The sequence below is a fragment of the Ips typographus genome, linkage group LG7 (assembly GCF_016097725.1).
Source record: "Ips typographus isolate SLU linkage group LG7, UJ_Ityp_2.0, whole genome shotgun sequence".
Classification (NCBI taxonomy): Eukaryota; Metazoa; Arthropoda; class Insecta; order Coleoptera; family Curculionidae; genus Ips; species Ips typographus.
The window spans coordinates 3,274,087-3,292,286 of NC_138428.1; the positions used below are offsets into that span (position 1 = coordinate 3,274,087).

Sequence of the window (18,200 nt, forward strand, 5' to 3'; positions counted from 1 at the left end):
CACCAAACAACTGCTTTTTCAAAAATAACTCAAAAACCACTGAAACGTTTAGTTTGTATACACTGTATGTGCCCTCATTGTACATTTTGAAGAACTTTCCTCTTCTTAGAAGATTCAAGGGAACAACTGCCCTAAAGCCTAAATGTAAAATGTTAAAATGCTGGTTTTTGAATATTCAAGTTAATCATGCTCTTCCCCAGAATTTCAGCATTTCTAAATTTACTATAGAACAATTCTGCTGATTGGAATCCTCATTACTGCTAACAAACAACCGGAATAATTACCGAACAATTACTTAGACGTGATAATGATGATCAAATTCATTTAAATTCAGATTACTTCGAAAAGCTTACACTTTTTACATTTTGAAACTATAGAGGCGGTGCTAGACTAAAATTGGATATGTTTCACCGCCTAAAAATGTAGCATTTACATACAAAAGTCATTAATAATTTTAACACACAGGTAATAAGCGATGGTGTGAACTGAAGATTAATGTAACCCAAGATAGACAATAAATTAAAAGCGATGGAATTTCCGAATTAATTTTTATTTAATAAAGAAAATATTGCACACGAAATATCAACGTTTTCTTTTTTGGTAGGACTATAATACAAAGGAACCTTACGAAATCGATTTAGTTTTGAGAAAACATCACCCAATACGAAATAAAACTAAGTATAACAGGATAAAAAGGAACAATATACAAAAAAAAAATAAAAACAATAAAATTGCTCAAAAATAAATTATAAAATATCAAAAATAAATAACAAAAAATAGCACTAAAGTGGGAAAAAGTATTGCACGAATCCCAATTTAACTAAGATAAATTTGTATATAAAACACACACACTCAGTTGAGATTGAATAAGCTAGTTAAAATGTACTATAAACTTATCTAAACCTAATAATAACTATAAAAATTAACTAGTAAAAAAAATATCAACATTTCTATTGCACATCGGTTTGATACTCCTTAAAGCTACGTAATTGCACATTAGTTCCTCCCGACCTGATCCAAAAGAAATAAATACCCCTTTTGTAATTTACAGTAATAATTGAATAAATAACGTGTACAGTCTATTTCAAAAGCATATTCTAGAAGAACCAAAAAAAATATATGTTCCTCTTTGTCTTGTTCCGATGAACGGAAAGAGAGAGAAACAATTTTTTTTACAAACAGGAATGGCTGTTTTTTCTAGTGATACGTTTTGTGCAAAACTAGTGTTTTGCGGTACTGTTTCAGTGACATTAGTATGACAAACTAGTTTTACACTAAACGTACCAAAAGATAACGTCATAATTAAAGAAATATTTTTCATTTTAGCCCTAAAAGGCCTCCAGAGAAAGATATTTTAGAAAATACTTCTCAAATACAAACATTTCTCTCTGTTTTGGAGAACTTGGACAGAAATATTTCAATGAAGTTTCAGAAGTTTAACAATGTGGTTAGTAAAAACTTGTCATATATTTTAAAGGATTGAAACAATAGAAACTAAGCGATGAAGAATAAGTGAAATTGTCATTCTTGACTGTCACAAGTTGAAGAAATTGATTATGATTGAACAAACTGAAATTTCAATACTGAAACTGTCATTGTTCAGGGTCACTATTTGTCAAAAATGTCGTTTTAATGTTAAAACCTATACACAGTGAATGAGGGTAAACTTGTAAGAAGCTGCAATTCTAAAAAAATTTCTGAATACCACAAATGATCTAGCAACTAATCAAAATCTAGAATAAAAAATAATCAAGTCCGTATGATGTTAATTTTCAGAATTAGATTTTTTCCATTATGAATTACTGTGAATCATAATCATCCCATCCCTGCTTGTTTAGTAAATATACTTTGAAATAGCCTATACAAACCAACACTATAATAAAACTGACAGCCAAATATGACAACAATGGTCATCAATCCCTCAACAGTTCATGCAACGCCGCAATGTACTGTTGAGCCATCTGTAACGTTTCAAACTTGCTCAGTTTCCTGTCATTGCCCAAACTGGGCACGTGGTCTCTCAGCCTGTCAAAAGCGTCATTCAAACTGTTCATCCTTCTGCGCTCTCTGGCGTTAGCAGCCAGTCGTCGTTTCTTCATGACTTCCAGCCCTACGGGGGCTGTGGGGGGTTTCTTACCTCCACTCGCCTCCTTTTTGTACTTACTAGAATCGTAACCCGCTTTGTAGTAGTCCTGGTTGTTGGTTTTGTACGATGAGCTTGGTGAGCCGTATTTGTTGTACGAGTCGTATTTGTTGTAGATGTTGTTGTTTTCGCCGTAGAACTCGTGGCTACCCCACGATTGGGGCGTTTTCGGGTAGTAGTTGGGCGTGTAGGGTTGCGAAGACATTCCAGGATCGGATGCGGTCGATAAGGGGCTTCTCAGCGGGTAACTGCTTTCCGGGGATGATATTCGAGGCGACGGACATCTGTAACAAATTTACCCATCAATGAACATGTTTCAAAAATATGTAAGGAAAACTCAGTTGTTGATGACAAAGAAAACGAAGAATACACGGATATAAATACTAGTATATGTAAAAAGCTTTGACATTACTTCTACGAAGTAAATTACAGTAACTTGGCCTAGCTAACAGCTGAATATCCCTCTGGTAGCTCAGTTTAGCTCAGATCTACCAGCCTGCGGAACCTAACAGACGCTCTTTGTGACTTTTTGGGCTTTCATAGCTCTATAGATTTTGCTATCCCTAAGCAATTTGGATTTTTGACCAGATCTTAAAACATATTTGCATAAGCAGTAGCCCACCTGTTCGCCCCTATCCCATTTGGGTAAAATCAATACAGTCTCTATCTCTGCAGTTTTACAACTCTTGGTGAGTCTTGGCATCATCATTCTCCATCTTTCTCTATTTTCATCAATTCAGGATTCTGTTCTATTCCCATCGCTCTCAGATCTGCAACGATGCTGTCCCTTCATTTCACAACATCATCACAACAGATCTTCGTTCTTCCGGATTCTGTTCCCAGACAATTTTGATCATTTGACAGTCTGGTGTACATTTCCAGCCCATCTCAACCATCATTTTTTTTAATGTCTGGTTTCTCATAGATGGCAGTCAGTTTGTTGTTTGTATTTTTACCGAATTGCTCTGCTCTTGGGTCTTTGCATGACATGATGAGATTGAAAGAAATGAGGTAGAAGAATCTTTTTTATTTAAGATAAGTAATTCAATTCCTTTGCATACAGAACTTCACTTCTCGTTCATTTCATGAAAAATGTGGGTAATATAATACAAATTCTAAAAGTTAGTAAATCAACGGCATTGTTTGACCTAAATGATCTGTCAATTAGAAATCCCAAGTATCCCAATTTAAAGTGATTATTCATCACGCAGCGTTACCGTGTTAGATATATGAATAAAAGCTGACAAGTCAATTTAAAATCGTCAATTCAAAATTCAAGCAATTTACAAAGCTCCGCAGGTAGCCTGGATGTGCTTCCTTCAACTTGATATACATTATGTATGCGGACGGATTTGCATGATAAAGGCATTTACATGGAAAATATCCACCATAGAAAATTGGTTTGACGCTCGTTGAAATGTATCCACTCCAGTGACATTGCGTAGGACCTTTTTATTGTTCTTTAACACTTTCTCCCGTTGTTTCTCTCTTTTTTTCTAGCCTTTATATGAGAGAATATAGTGTGCGGATTACGATAATCTCGAACATTGCACGTGTGTTTATGTATACGGAAGTTAACGTGCTAGTTTCAGGTGCATTCCTACTTATAAAGGTTATGTTAGGCAAGTATTCTAAGATTGGAATCTCTTTACCAATTATGTAAATATAACAAATATTTTAATAACTCAATATGTAGTTTAATTACATCTTCTTGTGTTCCACATTCTAGTAAACATTAACTAGATATTTTTTGGTAACTTTCTGCTAACATTTTAAAAGTATAATAAAACTAAGGATTGGAATACAATACGAGTAACCTACAGAAAGTTATTACTTGTAGAGTATTTTTGAAATCAACAAAACAATATCTTCTACCACATCCCCTACACAGTTTTCTGCCTATTCTTCTATTTTATAAATTTGTCATATTTTTTGTGGTAATATCTTTTTCAGTTCGTAGTCACACAGTGTTGCCAACCAATGATAATAATAACTTTAATAAATAATAACTTTGCGTGTGCCCAAAATCGTTTTAAAAAAGTCACCAGATTTCATTAAAATTTCCCAGTTTTTTGAAGTTTTGCTTTAATTCTACTTTCCTATAATTTGAAAATCCTTTAAGTCTCCACTTAACTCATAAAATTTACATAAAATCATTTAGAACTTTATTGTTTTTGAGCATGTTTGTTTTAACTTATATAGCTTCATAAAGTGGTATTTGACAGCATTTTGGTATATGACACTAGTTCCAAAAAAAAAGCTTTACACGTCACATCTGTCAAAAATTCTGCTCAAATAACTAAAAAAATGTGAATTTTACCTGAATGTATTAGTTTTAAACACATTTTGTCATTTTATAACTTCATGGAGACGATTTTGATAGTTTCCAAGTGTAGAGTTATAGTTTTATGGAGCGTTATTTGAGTCCAAAATGGACGTATTACTTGTCAAAATGTATCTCCTGAAGTTATATTTTGATCAGCTGTAACTTTTTAAAGACATCTGAATGAAACAAAAACCACATTGTATAGTTGACTAGCAAGTTTTTCCTTATTAAAAAAAAAAAATAGGGACCAACCATTTTGAGAGATCTTAACCTAACTTATATTTTTTAAATGGAACACCCTGTATATTGTTAGCTATTTGGATTCTACTCAAAAATCCAACTATACCTATTTTGTATAGCCTATCCTATACCTATCTTCAACTGTTTCTGAAATATATAATTTGGTTGTATGTATTGACATAAAATAATAAATAAAAAGCAAATTAGTTTTGACGTTAGTGACAGATATCACAAGGTTTCTGCAGAATAATTTAGCTAGGCAGTCACGTGACCATTGTGAAAATAACTGTCATAAATCTCAGAAACACGTTTTGTATCGAATAGTGCAAGAAAACTTATCTAAACCCTGATTTTTGCTACATTTGAGCACAGTTTGACAGTCAGAGACAAAATTGCTTGTCAAACCCACTTGGAAAGATAAAATGACTGTTTTAAGCACATTTTTGAAATCCTCATTAAATTTCCGATCCAATAACCTGAAAATATACTATTTCTTGATTCTGTTGCTTAGTTTAGGCAGTTTTTGTACTAGTCAATTTGTTTCTAAATATTGTAGTTTTTGAGATATTTACAATGGAATTTTCCCTATTTATAAGGCTATACATAGATAGAACCAAACGGTTTACATGTTCTTATCTATTTCCGTAAATAGTAGATTATATTTCAAGAACTTTGATCATCAATTTCTGTGGAACCAAACACTTTTGCTTAATGACAATTACGTCAAAAAGTCGTACGTACCTTTAGATCATGTGCTTACTGAGCACTCTGTATACTAGAATAATTTGCAGTAAATCCGTACAAACAACTATTTTGTTAATTATTCAGTAACATTCCTGTTATGACGGAAAGAAATAATATACAAAGTAAACTTTCTTAACACTGATAAATTGCAAGGAAGAATTTGGGACTGTAGAAAGCGGTCGCTGGTGAGTCTCTCAATTAACTGGTCAGCAGAAGATTTGTCCTGTGTGGGTTAGTTAAAAAATCACCAGAAAGCTTTTAGTTTGTCTAAGTAAGTAAGGTACTTCAGGCAGGTGGTATAAATGATGTTTTTCTTACTGACCGAATCAAAACTACGTATATTGTTTTAGACTTTCCTCGAGACTAAAGAGCGTGTTATTTACGATGCAGCGCCGTTTTATTGCTGACCCACTTCCAGGCCAGTTTCCTTTACACAAAAAAACCCTACCGGTTCCCTGTTGGTGTGAATTTTAAACAATTTGAAGAATATCAATCACTAACCCGTCTGAAGACGACGATTCTCTATAATCGACACCCTTAAACATCCTTCTGAGATAACGCGAACATTCATCTCTGCTGCCAAAAAGGCCCCACTTTCCGCACTGATTCGTTCGCTCTAGTTAGCCATTGCCGGACTGGTGTATGATGGCACGCGCCGCCGAAGAAAACGAAGACTTAATCGCAGCACTAGATGGGTTAATGCAAACAGTCAAACGGCACTAGATCCGGTTCGTGGACGGGCCCGGGCGCGATCTTCGCGGCCGGAGGATGATACAGATCAGCGTTCTTCGCGTCGAAGCCGCGGACGTACGACTGAAGATCACCCGAAGGTGGTCGGATGTTAAATCAAAGAAGTGGAAGCCAACGAGTAACGGCAGAACGGCTGACGATTCTGCGAGTTGTTAGTGTCAGTGTCGAGGTTGATGATGACGATGACGGTCCCTCGTTCGACCGTGGAACGTCGGGACTTCGCCTTTGGTTATGGTCAAGTGCAAAAATCTGGTTCTTCAAAATCAAGAAGTTTGCATCGAAGAAAAGAAAGAACGTTTGGTCATTCTTGTCTTCAGTGTCAGTATTTGACTCTTGCTCCTGAACTTTCTTGACCAGCCTGACTTTTGCCTCATGTATTACTGAACTTGGCAAAGTGTTCTTCCACACTTCTATTAACCTCACCTCTATTAACTCTTTGATATCCACATTCTGCTGCAAGTAGTTTTGCTCTTTGAAAACCTCTATATGAAGCTGTCCTTATCTTTTAGCCTATTTAAGGCAGCTGCAAATTCTCAACTAGAGATAGATAATTTCTAAAAATTAATTACGTAGTGATCAAACACTCCTCCTCCTCTTGTTGTCTCTTATTATAATATTTTAATATTTTATTCCTAACAACTAACTCAATAGACAATTTAAAGTACGAAATCAAATTGGTGTAGCTTGGGAGTAGTTCAAATGGTCTGTAAATACTCTGTAAACGCTGGTCGAAGAAATTCTGATCTAATGGCCTTTCAACTCTGATTCTTCCTTCTAATTAAGCGAGGTTTTGTCAGGTTATCCTAAAAAATCAAATTTTTCACGTTTGACGAATACTGGTGAAGAGCACTGAATTCTATTGAATTCAAGTCAGTGAATTGTCATGAAATTGTTTGACAGTTCCATCTATGTAAAATAGCTCAACGAGGTTTCTTCTATTTATTCCGGCTTATACACTCAGCTTTTGAGAGAACTGCATAATGTGCCTGTAACATACAACCTTGTGTCCAATGTGAGAAGTTGTGTCTATTTAATAAGAAGTGGAAGAGCTAGGTTTTGTTCTATAATGTCAATTATATACTTCCTTTGTTTGATACGATTTTGGAAGATTTATAGTTATTGGTGTGATTTTTTAAATCCTCCGTCTGATTTGAATTCTGAGAAATGTTCCAAAATAGAGAAACTGAATTCTAAAAAAAACCTTTAAGAAGCGGCTAGTGATAAGGATCAGAGGCATAAATTGGAAATCATCGATAAACAGGACTTGAAGAACAGATGGAAATTATCCTAAAAATAGTGCATTCTTGCTCAAAAGAGACTTTTAGTAGATTTGGAAACGCTTTTTGAAGATAAAAGACGAAGAAATCAGTCACAATCAGAAGATGCAACAGGCCATACTGAAATGACAATCAAATCGTTGAAAAACCAAAAAACAGTTGAGATATACGGATAACGTGGAGGTTGAGTTTCTTAAACTGTTGAATGCTGAGGAAATGACACAGACTACTGACATCTTCAATAGAATCTACAATTCTGGAAATATCCCTAAAAGATGGCTGCAATCAGAATTTGTAGCGCTGCCCAAGTGTGATGAGTGTAATGAGTCTACTATTGAAAAGAAATGTTGTCTTGAATTTGTGACGTATTATTAGAAAAGTGCCTTTTTTAATTTCACGATTTAACTTGGAATTGTGAGTGTGAGTTCCGTAAATAATTGTCTTTCAAAATTCCGCTTGACATAACTAGAAATTATGCTTTTCAGTTTGGAGTCGTTATTATGGGATCACCTTTGGAAATATCGTGTGATGTAACTTGGAAGTGTCTTTAAGTTATTAAGTTACTACTATCATGAAATTGTATGTTAAAACTCGAGTTAATACGAAATTTGTGATGTCTTTTCGATCATTCTCCGCAGTTTTCTAAATTTTCTTCAGATTCTTAAAAACTCTTTGATGATACTCGTCGGTAGTAAATTTCAATATGGCGGTGCAAACCATGACGTAACTGTCAATTTCAGTGGTTGGCTCTATGTTAATTTATAAATTAGTGCCGTAAATCCTCTTATTTTCTCGACTTTATTAAAGCACGATAAAAAACCCTAAAAGAGATAATCGCAGATCTTTATGGGTCCAAAGACCAACGATTATGAATAGTGAATAGTCTGTAAATTTGGCTATAAACTTTTAAAATCTCGTAAAAACTGTAATTAATATTGTTTTATGGCCCAAAATTATTATAGTTATAAACCTCTGAAGCCAGGTCAAAAATGCTTTCACATGATTTTTACACTTCTAAAAGTCCATTAGCCAACTTTTTTCTTGTATTGGAGACCCATTATTGGCTGAACGCTGCTAAAATATAAAAATCTGCGACTATTATCTTAATTAACAAACTTATGTCCTTTTTAGATTTGCTGTTTGTCTATAGGACGCAGAACCGGCTTTCAAACATGACTATGGCGAATTTCAAGACCCCGTTTTGGGACTAACATAATAGGCGCCCAACGTTGATTATCACGAAAACGAATTTTTTAACCCCATCAGACATAACTGTGCAAACATACTTGGTACTGGATGTAACAGGTATTTTATAATTAAAGAGCTATTCTTGTTTAGCTCTTCACACGCAAACTGGCCGAGTCATTGTTAGCCTAATGCCCTAAAAACGTTTTGAACCCCAGTACGCACCTGCACGTAAAGCACCTAAACTTATTCAAATTTATACAAATTCCTAAAATGGAACTTTCAATAATTAAACCCATAATTCAGCGCAATGGTTAATTAGTTAGGTTTTTTCGGTTAAAACAGTTACCAGAAAGTAATTAAGAATGTATCGTGCATCCGCGTTTCCACACAATCGTATAATAATATGCCTTTCCCGTTTTCATTTCTGTTAGTTAAAAATTCATTTGGTGTTGGTTTTTCGTTAATTAGTTGGTCAATTAAAAGTAACTCACTTGGACAAACTTAAGGATGATGATAAAAGCAGTGATAGTGTAGAGGAAAAAGTTAAATTCATAAATTCAGAATGTTTTGCACCTTCTCTTATGGCTTTTACCGGTTACTTGCATCCGGACCAGATAAATTATGGGTTTTGATTAGGCTACCCTTTCTCCTTTTGCACTCAGGCTTGAGATTGTACTTTATTAGTGTGTCATAAACTTGGACCACCAGGACGATGCAAATTATTATCATCACTTCACCCAGCACACATTATGGATACACCAAAACTGGGTTAAGTACGTTTGGGAAAATTAAAGACTAAGCTAGATAGATAGATAAGGCTAACGCCTCGGAAGATAACATTATTATCCTGAGATCGGTTAAAGGAGATGATAGGAACAAAGGTAATCACATTGCAACATCATTGATGACTTCGACAATTGCGGAACTAGCCAAAGGCTACACCCATGCTCAATCCCTAAAGAGATGGGATGGAATCAAAGAATGCAGTCCCCTAGTGCCCTGTCCACCTTCCTGGGAAAGGCAGGATGGACGGTGACCTAGGTGGACAACTCGGGAGTGTACAATGGGTCACATGTGGCCTAAGTGCTGTGGGTCTACACTCACCCTACCCACTCTACAGATACAGATAATTAGATGATTTAAAACTCCCATGTTGGTAGAAGTATTGGTAACTTAAATGATATTACTATTTATTGGGGGAATTATTATCCTAGCTAAATTCCCAGTTTATTTGAACTTGCAGTATAGTTTTAGTTGAAAGTAGGGGGAAATAAGTTTCAGAAACCATTCTAGAGTTTAAAACTGTAAAAACTAGTTGAAAATCACACAAAATGCACTTCTATAGTAGTTACTGGGAAATAATTGATCAAAGGTTGGAGAAAATTGATGTCGTTTCCATTTCTTGCTTTATCAAAGTATATTAGATAGAGACTATCGTGTAGTGCAACGTTTGTTTATACAGTTTTAAAGTGTTAAGTATAAATTCCGGTTCGTCTAGAATATCATCTGCAATAGCACACAATCCAGTAATACTATCGAAAGTATTACTTCTAATACTAATAATAATTCAACTAAGATGTATAGTAGCAGTAATGTAACACTTGCCTAAGTCTCAACAAGCAATAAAATAGATACGCCATTTGTTCTTAATAACTGTAATATCACCAGAAATCATTATTTTAAGAACAACACTAACAATTAGATAACAAGTTTTTGTCTGACTGAAATGATCCAACAGAGTGGATATTTTTACTTTAGTTAGCATAATTCCTATGATTAGTACAAATATGATATTAATATGCTGATTCTAAGTTATATGAGTTTCAAACAGGACTTTACACTTGGTTGTAGGTAAAGTATAGTATGTCACACATGCTCTAAGGCATTTTACGCACTCATGGAATTACACACTCGCCGGTACGCTGCGTAAAATGCTTCTTACAACACTAGTTACCTAATATACTATTACATGTATACCCTGTATGATATTTGTTAAGAGGTGTGTCAGTATTGAATGGAATAATTCATATCAGTACACACCTAACTGTATATGACTTGTTATTTTGAGATCACCGCATATGGTAACTGTCATAAGTTTTTATTTAGACCACCTTGTATAGGTCTTAATTAAATTTTTAACTGAATCAACTGTACTCATCAAAATCAGATCTGAAGGTCTAAAGTAAATTTAATATAACGTGCCAACCCAAGTACCATTAACGTGAAACAACTATAGGTACTTGATTTTTACCGGTACAACAACCATCGAGGTATTCAATCGGGAAAAAAGGCGCAAACATGCGATAAGGAACTCGAAAACGATTATTCTTATAGGTGCTCGTCGATAAAAAAATCAGTAACTCACCGACAAGTGATCCGGCCGTATAATTATCATAACAATCGTGTATACAGTAATGACGTGATGATACCTAGATGAAGCGAAGAAGCAAAGAACTAAAGTGATTGTAATTATTTCAGACAATTAAAACAGTAATGGCCCTGTCATTATTCTTAGGTTGGAAAAAAATCAGTTTTTATTGTTTCGACTTCCTCGCTTCTATACAAGTTTAGTTTTGGCTTTGTTGCCATTGTTTTCCAAATTTGATAACCTCAGAGAAACGTACCTCCAGAAAGGTATTCCGTTTTTTAGCTTTAACTAACGGTTTATCAATTTTATTCAAACGTGTTTTAATATATCAACGAAATTAGTTGGAAAGCCTTAAGTCTGTGAATTTTTTTCTAAAAATTATTTGAAATTTTAGTGTTCTTATCGATTATATTATGTCAGATTAGTATTTACGACGAAGTTTATCAGATTTTAATAACTCATGACTAAATCAACAACTTACTTCGATTCTACTTTATGTTAATGATTTAAGTTGCAGCTAAAATAAATGAGGTAACCCAACCTACATAATTATATCAGTTAGCAAAATATAATGTAAATAATAAGTTACAATTAAGGCTAGACATAACTCTGTTATTACCAAATATTCATACAACTAAGTAGTTTATTATTACGATAGTTTCATGTTACAACAACAAACCAAGTACGTAGGTTCCATTGACGTCTATACATGACCTGATTATAAAATTCGCTGTTATGCGTGTATAATTTTTTCCTAAATCTCTATTTTCTCTTTCCTTTTGCTTAGACATATTTAATAAGCTGGAATTGCAAGTCCACATGTGCTAGATTTGCGTAAATTGACGAATCACTTTATTCCTACTAGTGTCTAGCAAATAGCTTCGCGATTTTGATTCTGGGGGTATTCTATAACATTTTCACTTTATCACAACATTCGTACCTTATTAATTTACTTTTTACATTATTTACAGTTTTTTTAAATGATTTTTACAGTCTACTAAATTGCTCTAACCTAATCTATACATCTTATTTCGAAAAGTTACAGTTTGGCTGAGAAGATAATTTGACAACTTTAACTCTAAAAAGTAACTGGTACCTATACTGTATAAGAGTTTTATTTTATTAATTCCAATATGTAAATTTTTGGTTTTAAAACATGACACTAAAAATTTTGGTGTTATATAACCACTTCTCTTGTTTATTAAAAAGAAAAATCGAGGACTTATAAATGTTTGATGAAGCGCCAACAAGACAAAACGGTACAATCCGCCTAATCGATTCGACAAGCTCGTTAGAAGTAGATTTTTTTAAGTACTGCAGCTATAGAAAATCGGATTAGTTAAGCTATAATTTTTGTACAAATACCTAGTTAAGCTGACACCCAAATAGTAATTATAACTATAAAATTATCGAAATATGGTAATAATTGTAGTGCGGAACCTAAAAGGCCGTAGTCCTAAGCTACACTTTGGATTATTTATTGATGGTGCCTGGGTAATATATTGTTTTATACTACGATACCGTTATCGATTTGCCTGAAGGAATCAACTGTATCTATAAATATTTTTGCCAAAAATCATTTATGTTAATGTTGTTTTGTACTTTCTGGAAATTATGGTCACATGCAACTGAAATAATTGAGGCCAACAGTAAGAACGTTAAATAGTATTTTTCTTAACAAGTGCAGAAAATTGTATATTACGTAACTAGTGCTGTAAGAAACACTTTACGCAAGAAATGGAAAAAGTTCCGCACGAAGTGCATAATTTGTAAAGTTTGCTATTGCAGATGATATTTTAGCCAAACTGGTATTGATGATATATGATAGAGCAACAAAATGGAAACAAAATCAATTTTCTCCATAATCATCAGGGCAGTTAGTTTATAGCCGATCTTAAAACTGTGCGTAAAGTGGGTTATTACATAACTGATACGTTGAAACAATCAAAATCTGGTTTAAAAAACTTAAAGTGTTAAAATACAGTCGGTTTTTTTGCAGTTGCATAAACCTGACCTGCTTTACAGCTTTATGGCAATGGGCTTTTGATAGTTGTCACCTGACCGTTTAGATAAATAGTATTCTAGTGTCACATGACAACTGTCTGACACGTCAAAATCTGGTCTGTAGAGCTCGAACACTTAAAATACAGTTTGGTTTTGTTGGTTTAAGACCACATTGCCTACTAATTTAATCTATAAAACAGTTTTATATAAGGAACATTTCCAAGAAATAACTTCTCCGTTTGGATAACGAGGATTGTCGTTTTGGATAAACCAGCAACTTACATTTAAATCCATTTTTTGTAACTTTTTTTTTGGCTTTTACCACTTGAGTATTCAGCCAGGCCAAGTTAGGTAAAGGCTGCCTACGCCACGTCAGAGCTTAAGCTCCTCCTCTTTGGTCTGATTAAGGAGTTATTAAGACAACACTGGAAAGGCTGTCTTTTGGAAAAGCCTCGGATTGAACGGGAGATGTCAGAGATCTGGAAATGATCTAATAATGTTTAAGTCATAAATCAATATTATTAACTTTCAAGAAATGACAAATGAGATTAATTATGGTGGATGATAGCGAACCCAACACACCCTGCAGGCAGACAGGTGCCTGGAGTTCATTTTTAATCAATTCTTGGTACAAATCACCACACTGGAACAAGATATGCTGCAACATGCCCTGCGAACCACAATGACACAAAAGAGAGTCAACTCTTCCCAACCTGAACAACTGTTGAGACACCACAACAATGCCCAGTCCTAACACGAATTATGGTGGTAATATGTCTCCTATCTTTATAAGTCAGTCTAGAAAACCATGGTTTAGAGGAAAACGCAGCAGACTCGTCAAGGTATCTACTACCCTTGCTTAAAAATGTTTGCCTCCAAGCAGTTTGCCCACCCAGCAAAATGCCTACGCTTAATTTCCGGGTAAAACTCATCCCAGTCAAGTTGAATGGGCAACAGGGCCCAAAGGCTCGGAACATGACACAATTTCACAACAGTGCCGGATTGATTTGCCTCTATAATAATCTGCTTGGTAAGGAAGGTAATATGATGGCAGGCTTGAGAGGCGATGTTTGGATGATCTTCTGGAGATCTTCTGAATAGCACTCTGCAAGTCACTAAATATAAGAGCCTTCTTGACATGCTTTTTCAGGCACATTTCAACCGCCTGCTACTACTACTACTCAGCTCCAACAGAAATACATTTATTTCCCTGATTATATTTGGAATATTGGGCCTACTACAATATAAAACAATGTCATCAGCGAATTATCCTAATGTTGGTTTTTAAAATTTTGTGAATTTTCTGGGTGTAAATATTAGATAATATTGGGCTCAGAGGAAACCCCTGAAGCAATCCTATGGTAACCTTTCGCGGTCCCATAATATTATTATTCAGCATATCAACATTAAATTCCGGATTGGATAACAAATTAAAAATAAGATTTGTAATATCGGTAAATATGCAAGCTTCTCCCAAAATATCATAAGAAGCTGAAATATCTGGAAAATTTGTCACACATTTGTGACAAACTATAGTAGTAGATCGTTTCAGAATATGGCAAAATTGAGTCTTATACTTTCTTTTGAACATATCTCAAACAGTGTGCTTGGAATGTTTTTTTTTATTTGGTTCGCCTGTCTCAAAGAGTTTCTAGAAGATTTAGGTGGGTCATAAAATTCCCGATACGAATTTTAATAATAACCGTAACTGTTGAGGATTCGTTCTCACACTATGCTCATTAGCCGTCGATTCAGAAGAGCGACACCGGCTTGATTCCTTTTTGTTTTTGTTCTTCGTTATGGGTTTATTTAGTGAGTGGTTCGGACGGTAGCGAGCAACTGTTGCCCGTTTTTTCCTTCACTGAACCGATTGTCCATTGAGAAGATATATTACGATTTAAGTGGTGTGAGAGAGACCGGACAAACTGTTATTGAAAATGCTCGGTACAGTCATTTTCAGTTTGGTTAATCGAATTTTTAATCAAAACACTTTTAAGTAGGCCCAAGGTCGTAAATATCGGGGCCGTGTATTGACATCAATGACGTTTAATAATGGACTCGTTATAAGAGAATGCGGTTTGGCTCTGAAACTTTTCAATTTCGCACCCGTATTCGAAAAATATGTTAACACCCGGAGGCCAAACCATGAGATATGAAAAGACGGGACCTCTCCAATTAATTTGGGTAATATGATCCATCAATTTCACTAAATTGATAGGTCTTAAGATTACTCCTAATGACTGTGTTTATAAGGTAGTTTAAATTCAGCGTTCGTCAAAAATTCAAAAAAACTGTAAATTGGATTAGTTAAAAATTATTGTATGCACTGTTAAAATACCACGTCACTAATTATATCTGAGAAATTTGAGTCATCTTATAAATTTGTTCGTCATTTACAATATTTTTTAATTCGTTTTTCTGTTAGATTTACCTCTTCTTACTAATTTAATAAAACCTAGAAAAAGCGGATGTGACGTATCAGCAATTGGTCACAAGATATCAATGAGACTTTCTGATAAAGTAGTCATAAGACCAACTTTTTTGTTGCAGATAATTCCTTAGGAGTGAGGTTTGGCAGTTTGACAGGCCTTCCTCACCTCCCAATCCAGTGACTCAGAACACGTAAAAGTTCTGAGTGGGAAGGTCAAATCTTAAAAGTTTGCAGAGATTTTTTGTCTGTGGAAACACTTTCTAAAGGCGGAAAGAGAAAAAAACCTATAAGAAGTGAATATGTACAGTGACAGTTATATTTTTCACAAAAAGTTGAAAAGCTGTTTGTTCTTCACGTTAACCAATATTTTGTGTGTATTATATACTTTCTTGTATCAAATTTTAGAGCTGTATAGGCAAAGTTTCTCCTGAATCTTTTCCTTATACGAACCAAAATTGAACCTTCTCTATGGTTTCCTGACATGTTGAGGTTCATTCGGCTGAATGTTCTCTGTCAGTTAGCAAGCAAACTTAACTAATCCAAAAGACATCTTAGTTAATGCTACTCATTGGGAATTGACCAATTATAGCTTGTTCCAGGTATTCAACTTCAACTTAAATCAAGCTGTACTTTATCGAATTTAACGTTTTGCAGATGTTCTTCAAATGGTTTACCCATGCTAAAGACTGTAGAGTAGTTTAAGACCATTACTCTACATATTTGGAAGGTTTTGAAATATTGCGAAAGGCTCTAGACCATTACAGGACCAGTACAGAAACTCTTTGATATTCTAGGACGTTCTTAAATGTTCAAAGAGCTTCTACAAATATCTGTAAGTTTTGGAAACATTGCAGAAGGCTCTAAAACTCTCTAGGAGACCTCTCTCAAATGTTTTAGAACGTTTGGCAAGCTTTTACAAAGATCTGGAAGATTCTAAACAACGCAAGTTTTTCAGATCAGTTTACAAAGCGCAATATCCAAAAGAATACTCGTATATTATAGTTTTTTCAATAGCCAAAAGTATGAAAAATAATCACATTGACTTGAACTTTGTTTGGTACTCTATTAATAAGTAAGTTTACAGTTCACAGCAAAGTGCTTCCATGGAAATGAGTTTTGGTTTTGCAACATCATGATTGCCGAAATTGCTGCTTGGACAATTTGAGCAGATGTTATGCTCTGGAGGAGTGAAAGGGAGAAATTTGAAGAATGATTTGCAAAGGGTTCTCAGAACTGCACCGTAATACGATTTAATCAATTAAAACACTGAAAGTTCTTAATTAATTTAATAAACGGGAGATTGGTCTTTTTTTTTAAAAAAAATGTAATTTTGTAAAACAATTTAGTACTGTAACCATTTTAAATAATGGTGAAATGATCAGTCTAAATAATTTAATAATCAAAAAAGCTAAAACGTGAAACCTAAACAAGTCAATCTACTGGTACTACTTCCGGTAACCTTTAGGAAACTCTTGTAGACGAATTGTTACGAATAAAGTTTAAACGCAAATATTAATTTTTATATCAATACATATTTATATTCTCTGTAACGCCACTGTTACTGGTTCATTGATATGGCATTTTTACTGCAAATAAAAAGATCCCAGTGAGCTTCTGCTAGTCACTTCCCAATATCAAATCGCAATTATTGATGAAAAGTTTCCTTGTATTCATTTACGAATTAAGAACGTGAATGGATTGGTAATTACCCAGTACGTGGAAGTCGCGGAATATTAATTAGTGAACGTTGATTTTTTGCTTCGTCGTCGAACAAATTGCGTATCGACAAAAGCAAAAGGTGTAGACGTTAATCGACCAATAAAACTGCGAGGACCATTTTTATTGGTTGACAATGAGTACGTTCAACTGAAAACCTACTAAAGATGTTTATGGGTCCGGCCGACGAAATAGAAATTTCAGAGGGAGAGGCTTTGCTATTTATTGGTCGGATGGTTCAAGTGTTTTGGTTACACCTTTCTTTTATGGTCGTACAGTATAAAAATACCCATACGACCCATGGAACGATTTCACCATAAATCAATCCGATTGCCGATAAAAACGCGGGCCCTAAATCAACTTGATGGCAGTCATCGTTCAAGGATAAAGTCTTTATTTCTCCCTTGGCCGACGAAGAAGAACCGATAAAACGGGAAAAACAGTCTCTTATATGGGATTAAGCCATAAAGACAATTATTCGAATTAATCACTAACGCTTTTTTGACGTTTTATTACTTGTAAGTCGCTTTTTACTGGTCCCGTCGACTAAAAAGTTACTGCATTGTTTTGAGGTCGGTTTGAAAAACACGTCGCCATTGAAGAATGCAAAAAATGTATGATTGATAGGTTTCAGTTTCATTTCACTTACTTAAACTAGTAATAGAAGGTCTAATTCAAGTTACATTAAATAGGAATTGATTTGATTGACCAACAGTCACTAAATCGCTGAAGTAAATAATCAATTTAAACTTGATATGACTATATTACTTGACAGTCGTAGAGAATAGTATATTCTTCAACAAGCGAATACTAATATAGAAGAAGATACTATTCTTGTTCTCTGTTATCAAAATTATGTATGAATTACAAAAGACAAAATTATTTTATTATGAATAGATGACACTATCTTGACAAGTAACGGGATATAGAGAAAACAACTTTATCAAGTATAAAATGGCTTGTGGCATTCTAATTTCATTTTGATTGACCTGAAAAAGTCTTCCAGATCTTTG

General features: G+C 34.4%; 1 protein-coding gene across 1 annotated transcript; it reads right to left on the reverse strand.

The window, feature by feature from the left end:
* Nucleotides 1–531: 531 nt before the first annotated feature.
* LOC145731698 (uncharacterized) lies at nucleotides 532–6,276 on the reverse strand. Its single transcript, XM_081983603.1, has 2 exons — nucleotides 5,955–6,276; nucleotides 532–2,427 (listed from the first exon to the last, which is right to left on the reverse strand). The coding sequence occupies exons 1-2, from the start codon at nucleotides 5,996–5,998 to the stop codon at nucleotides 1,914–1,916; spliced, it is 558 nt and encodes a 185-aa protein (XP_081839729.1). The 5' UTR covers nucleotides 5,999–6,276; the 3' UTR covers nucleotides 532–1,913.
* Nucleotides 6,277–18,200: the final 11,924 nt, after the last annotated feature.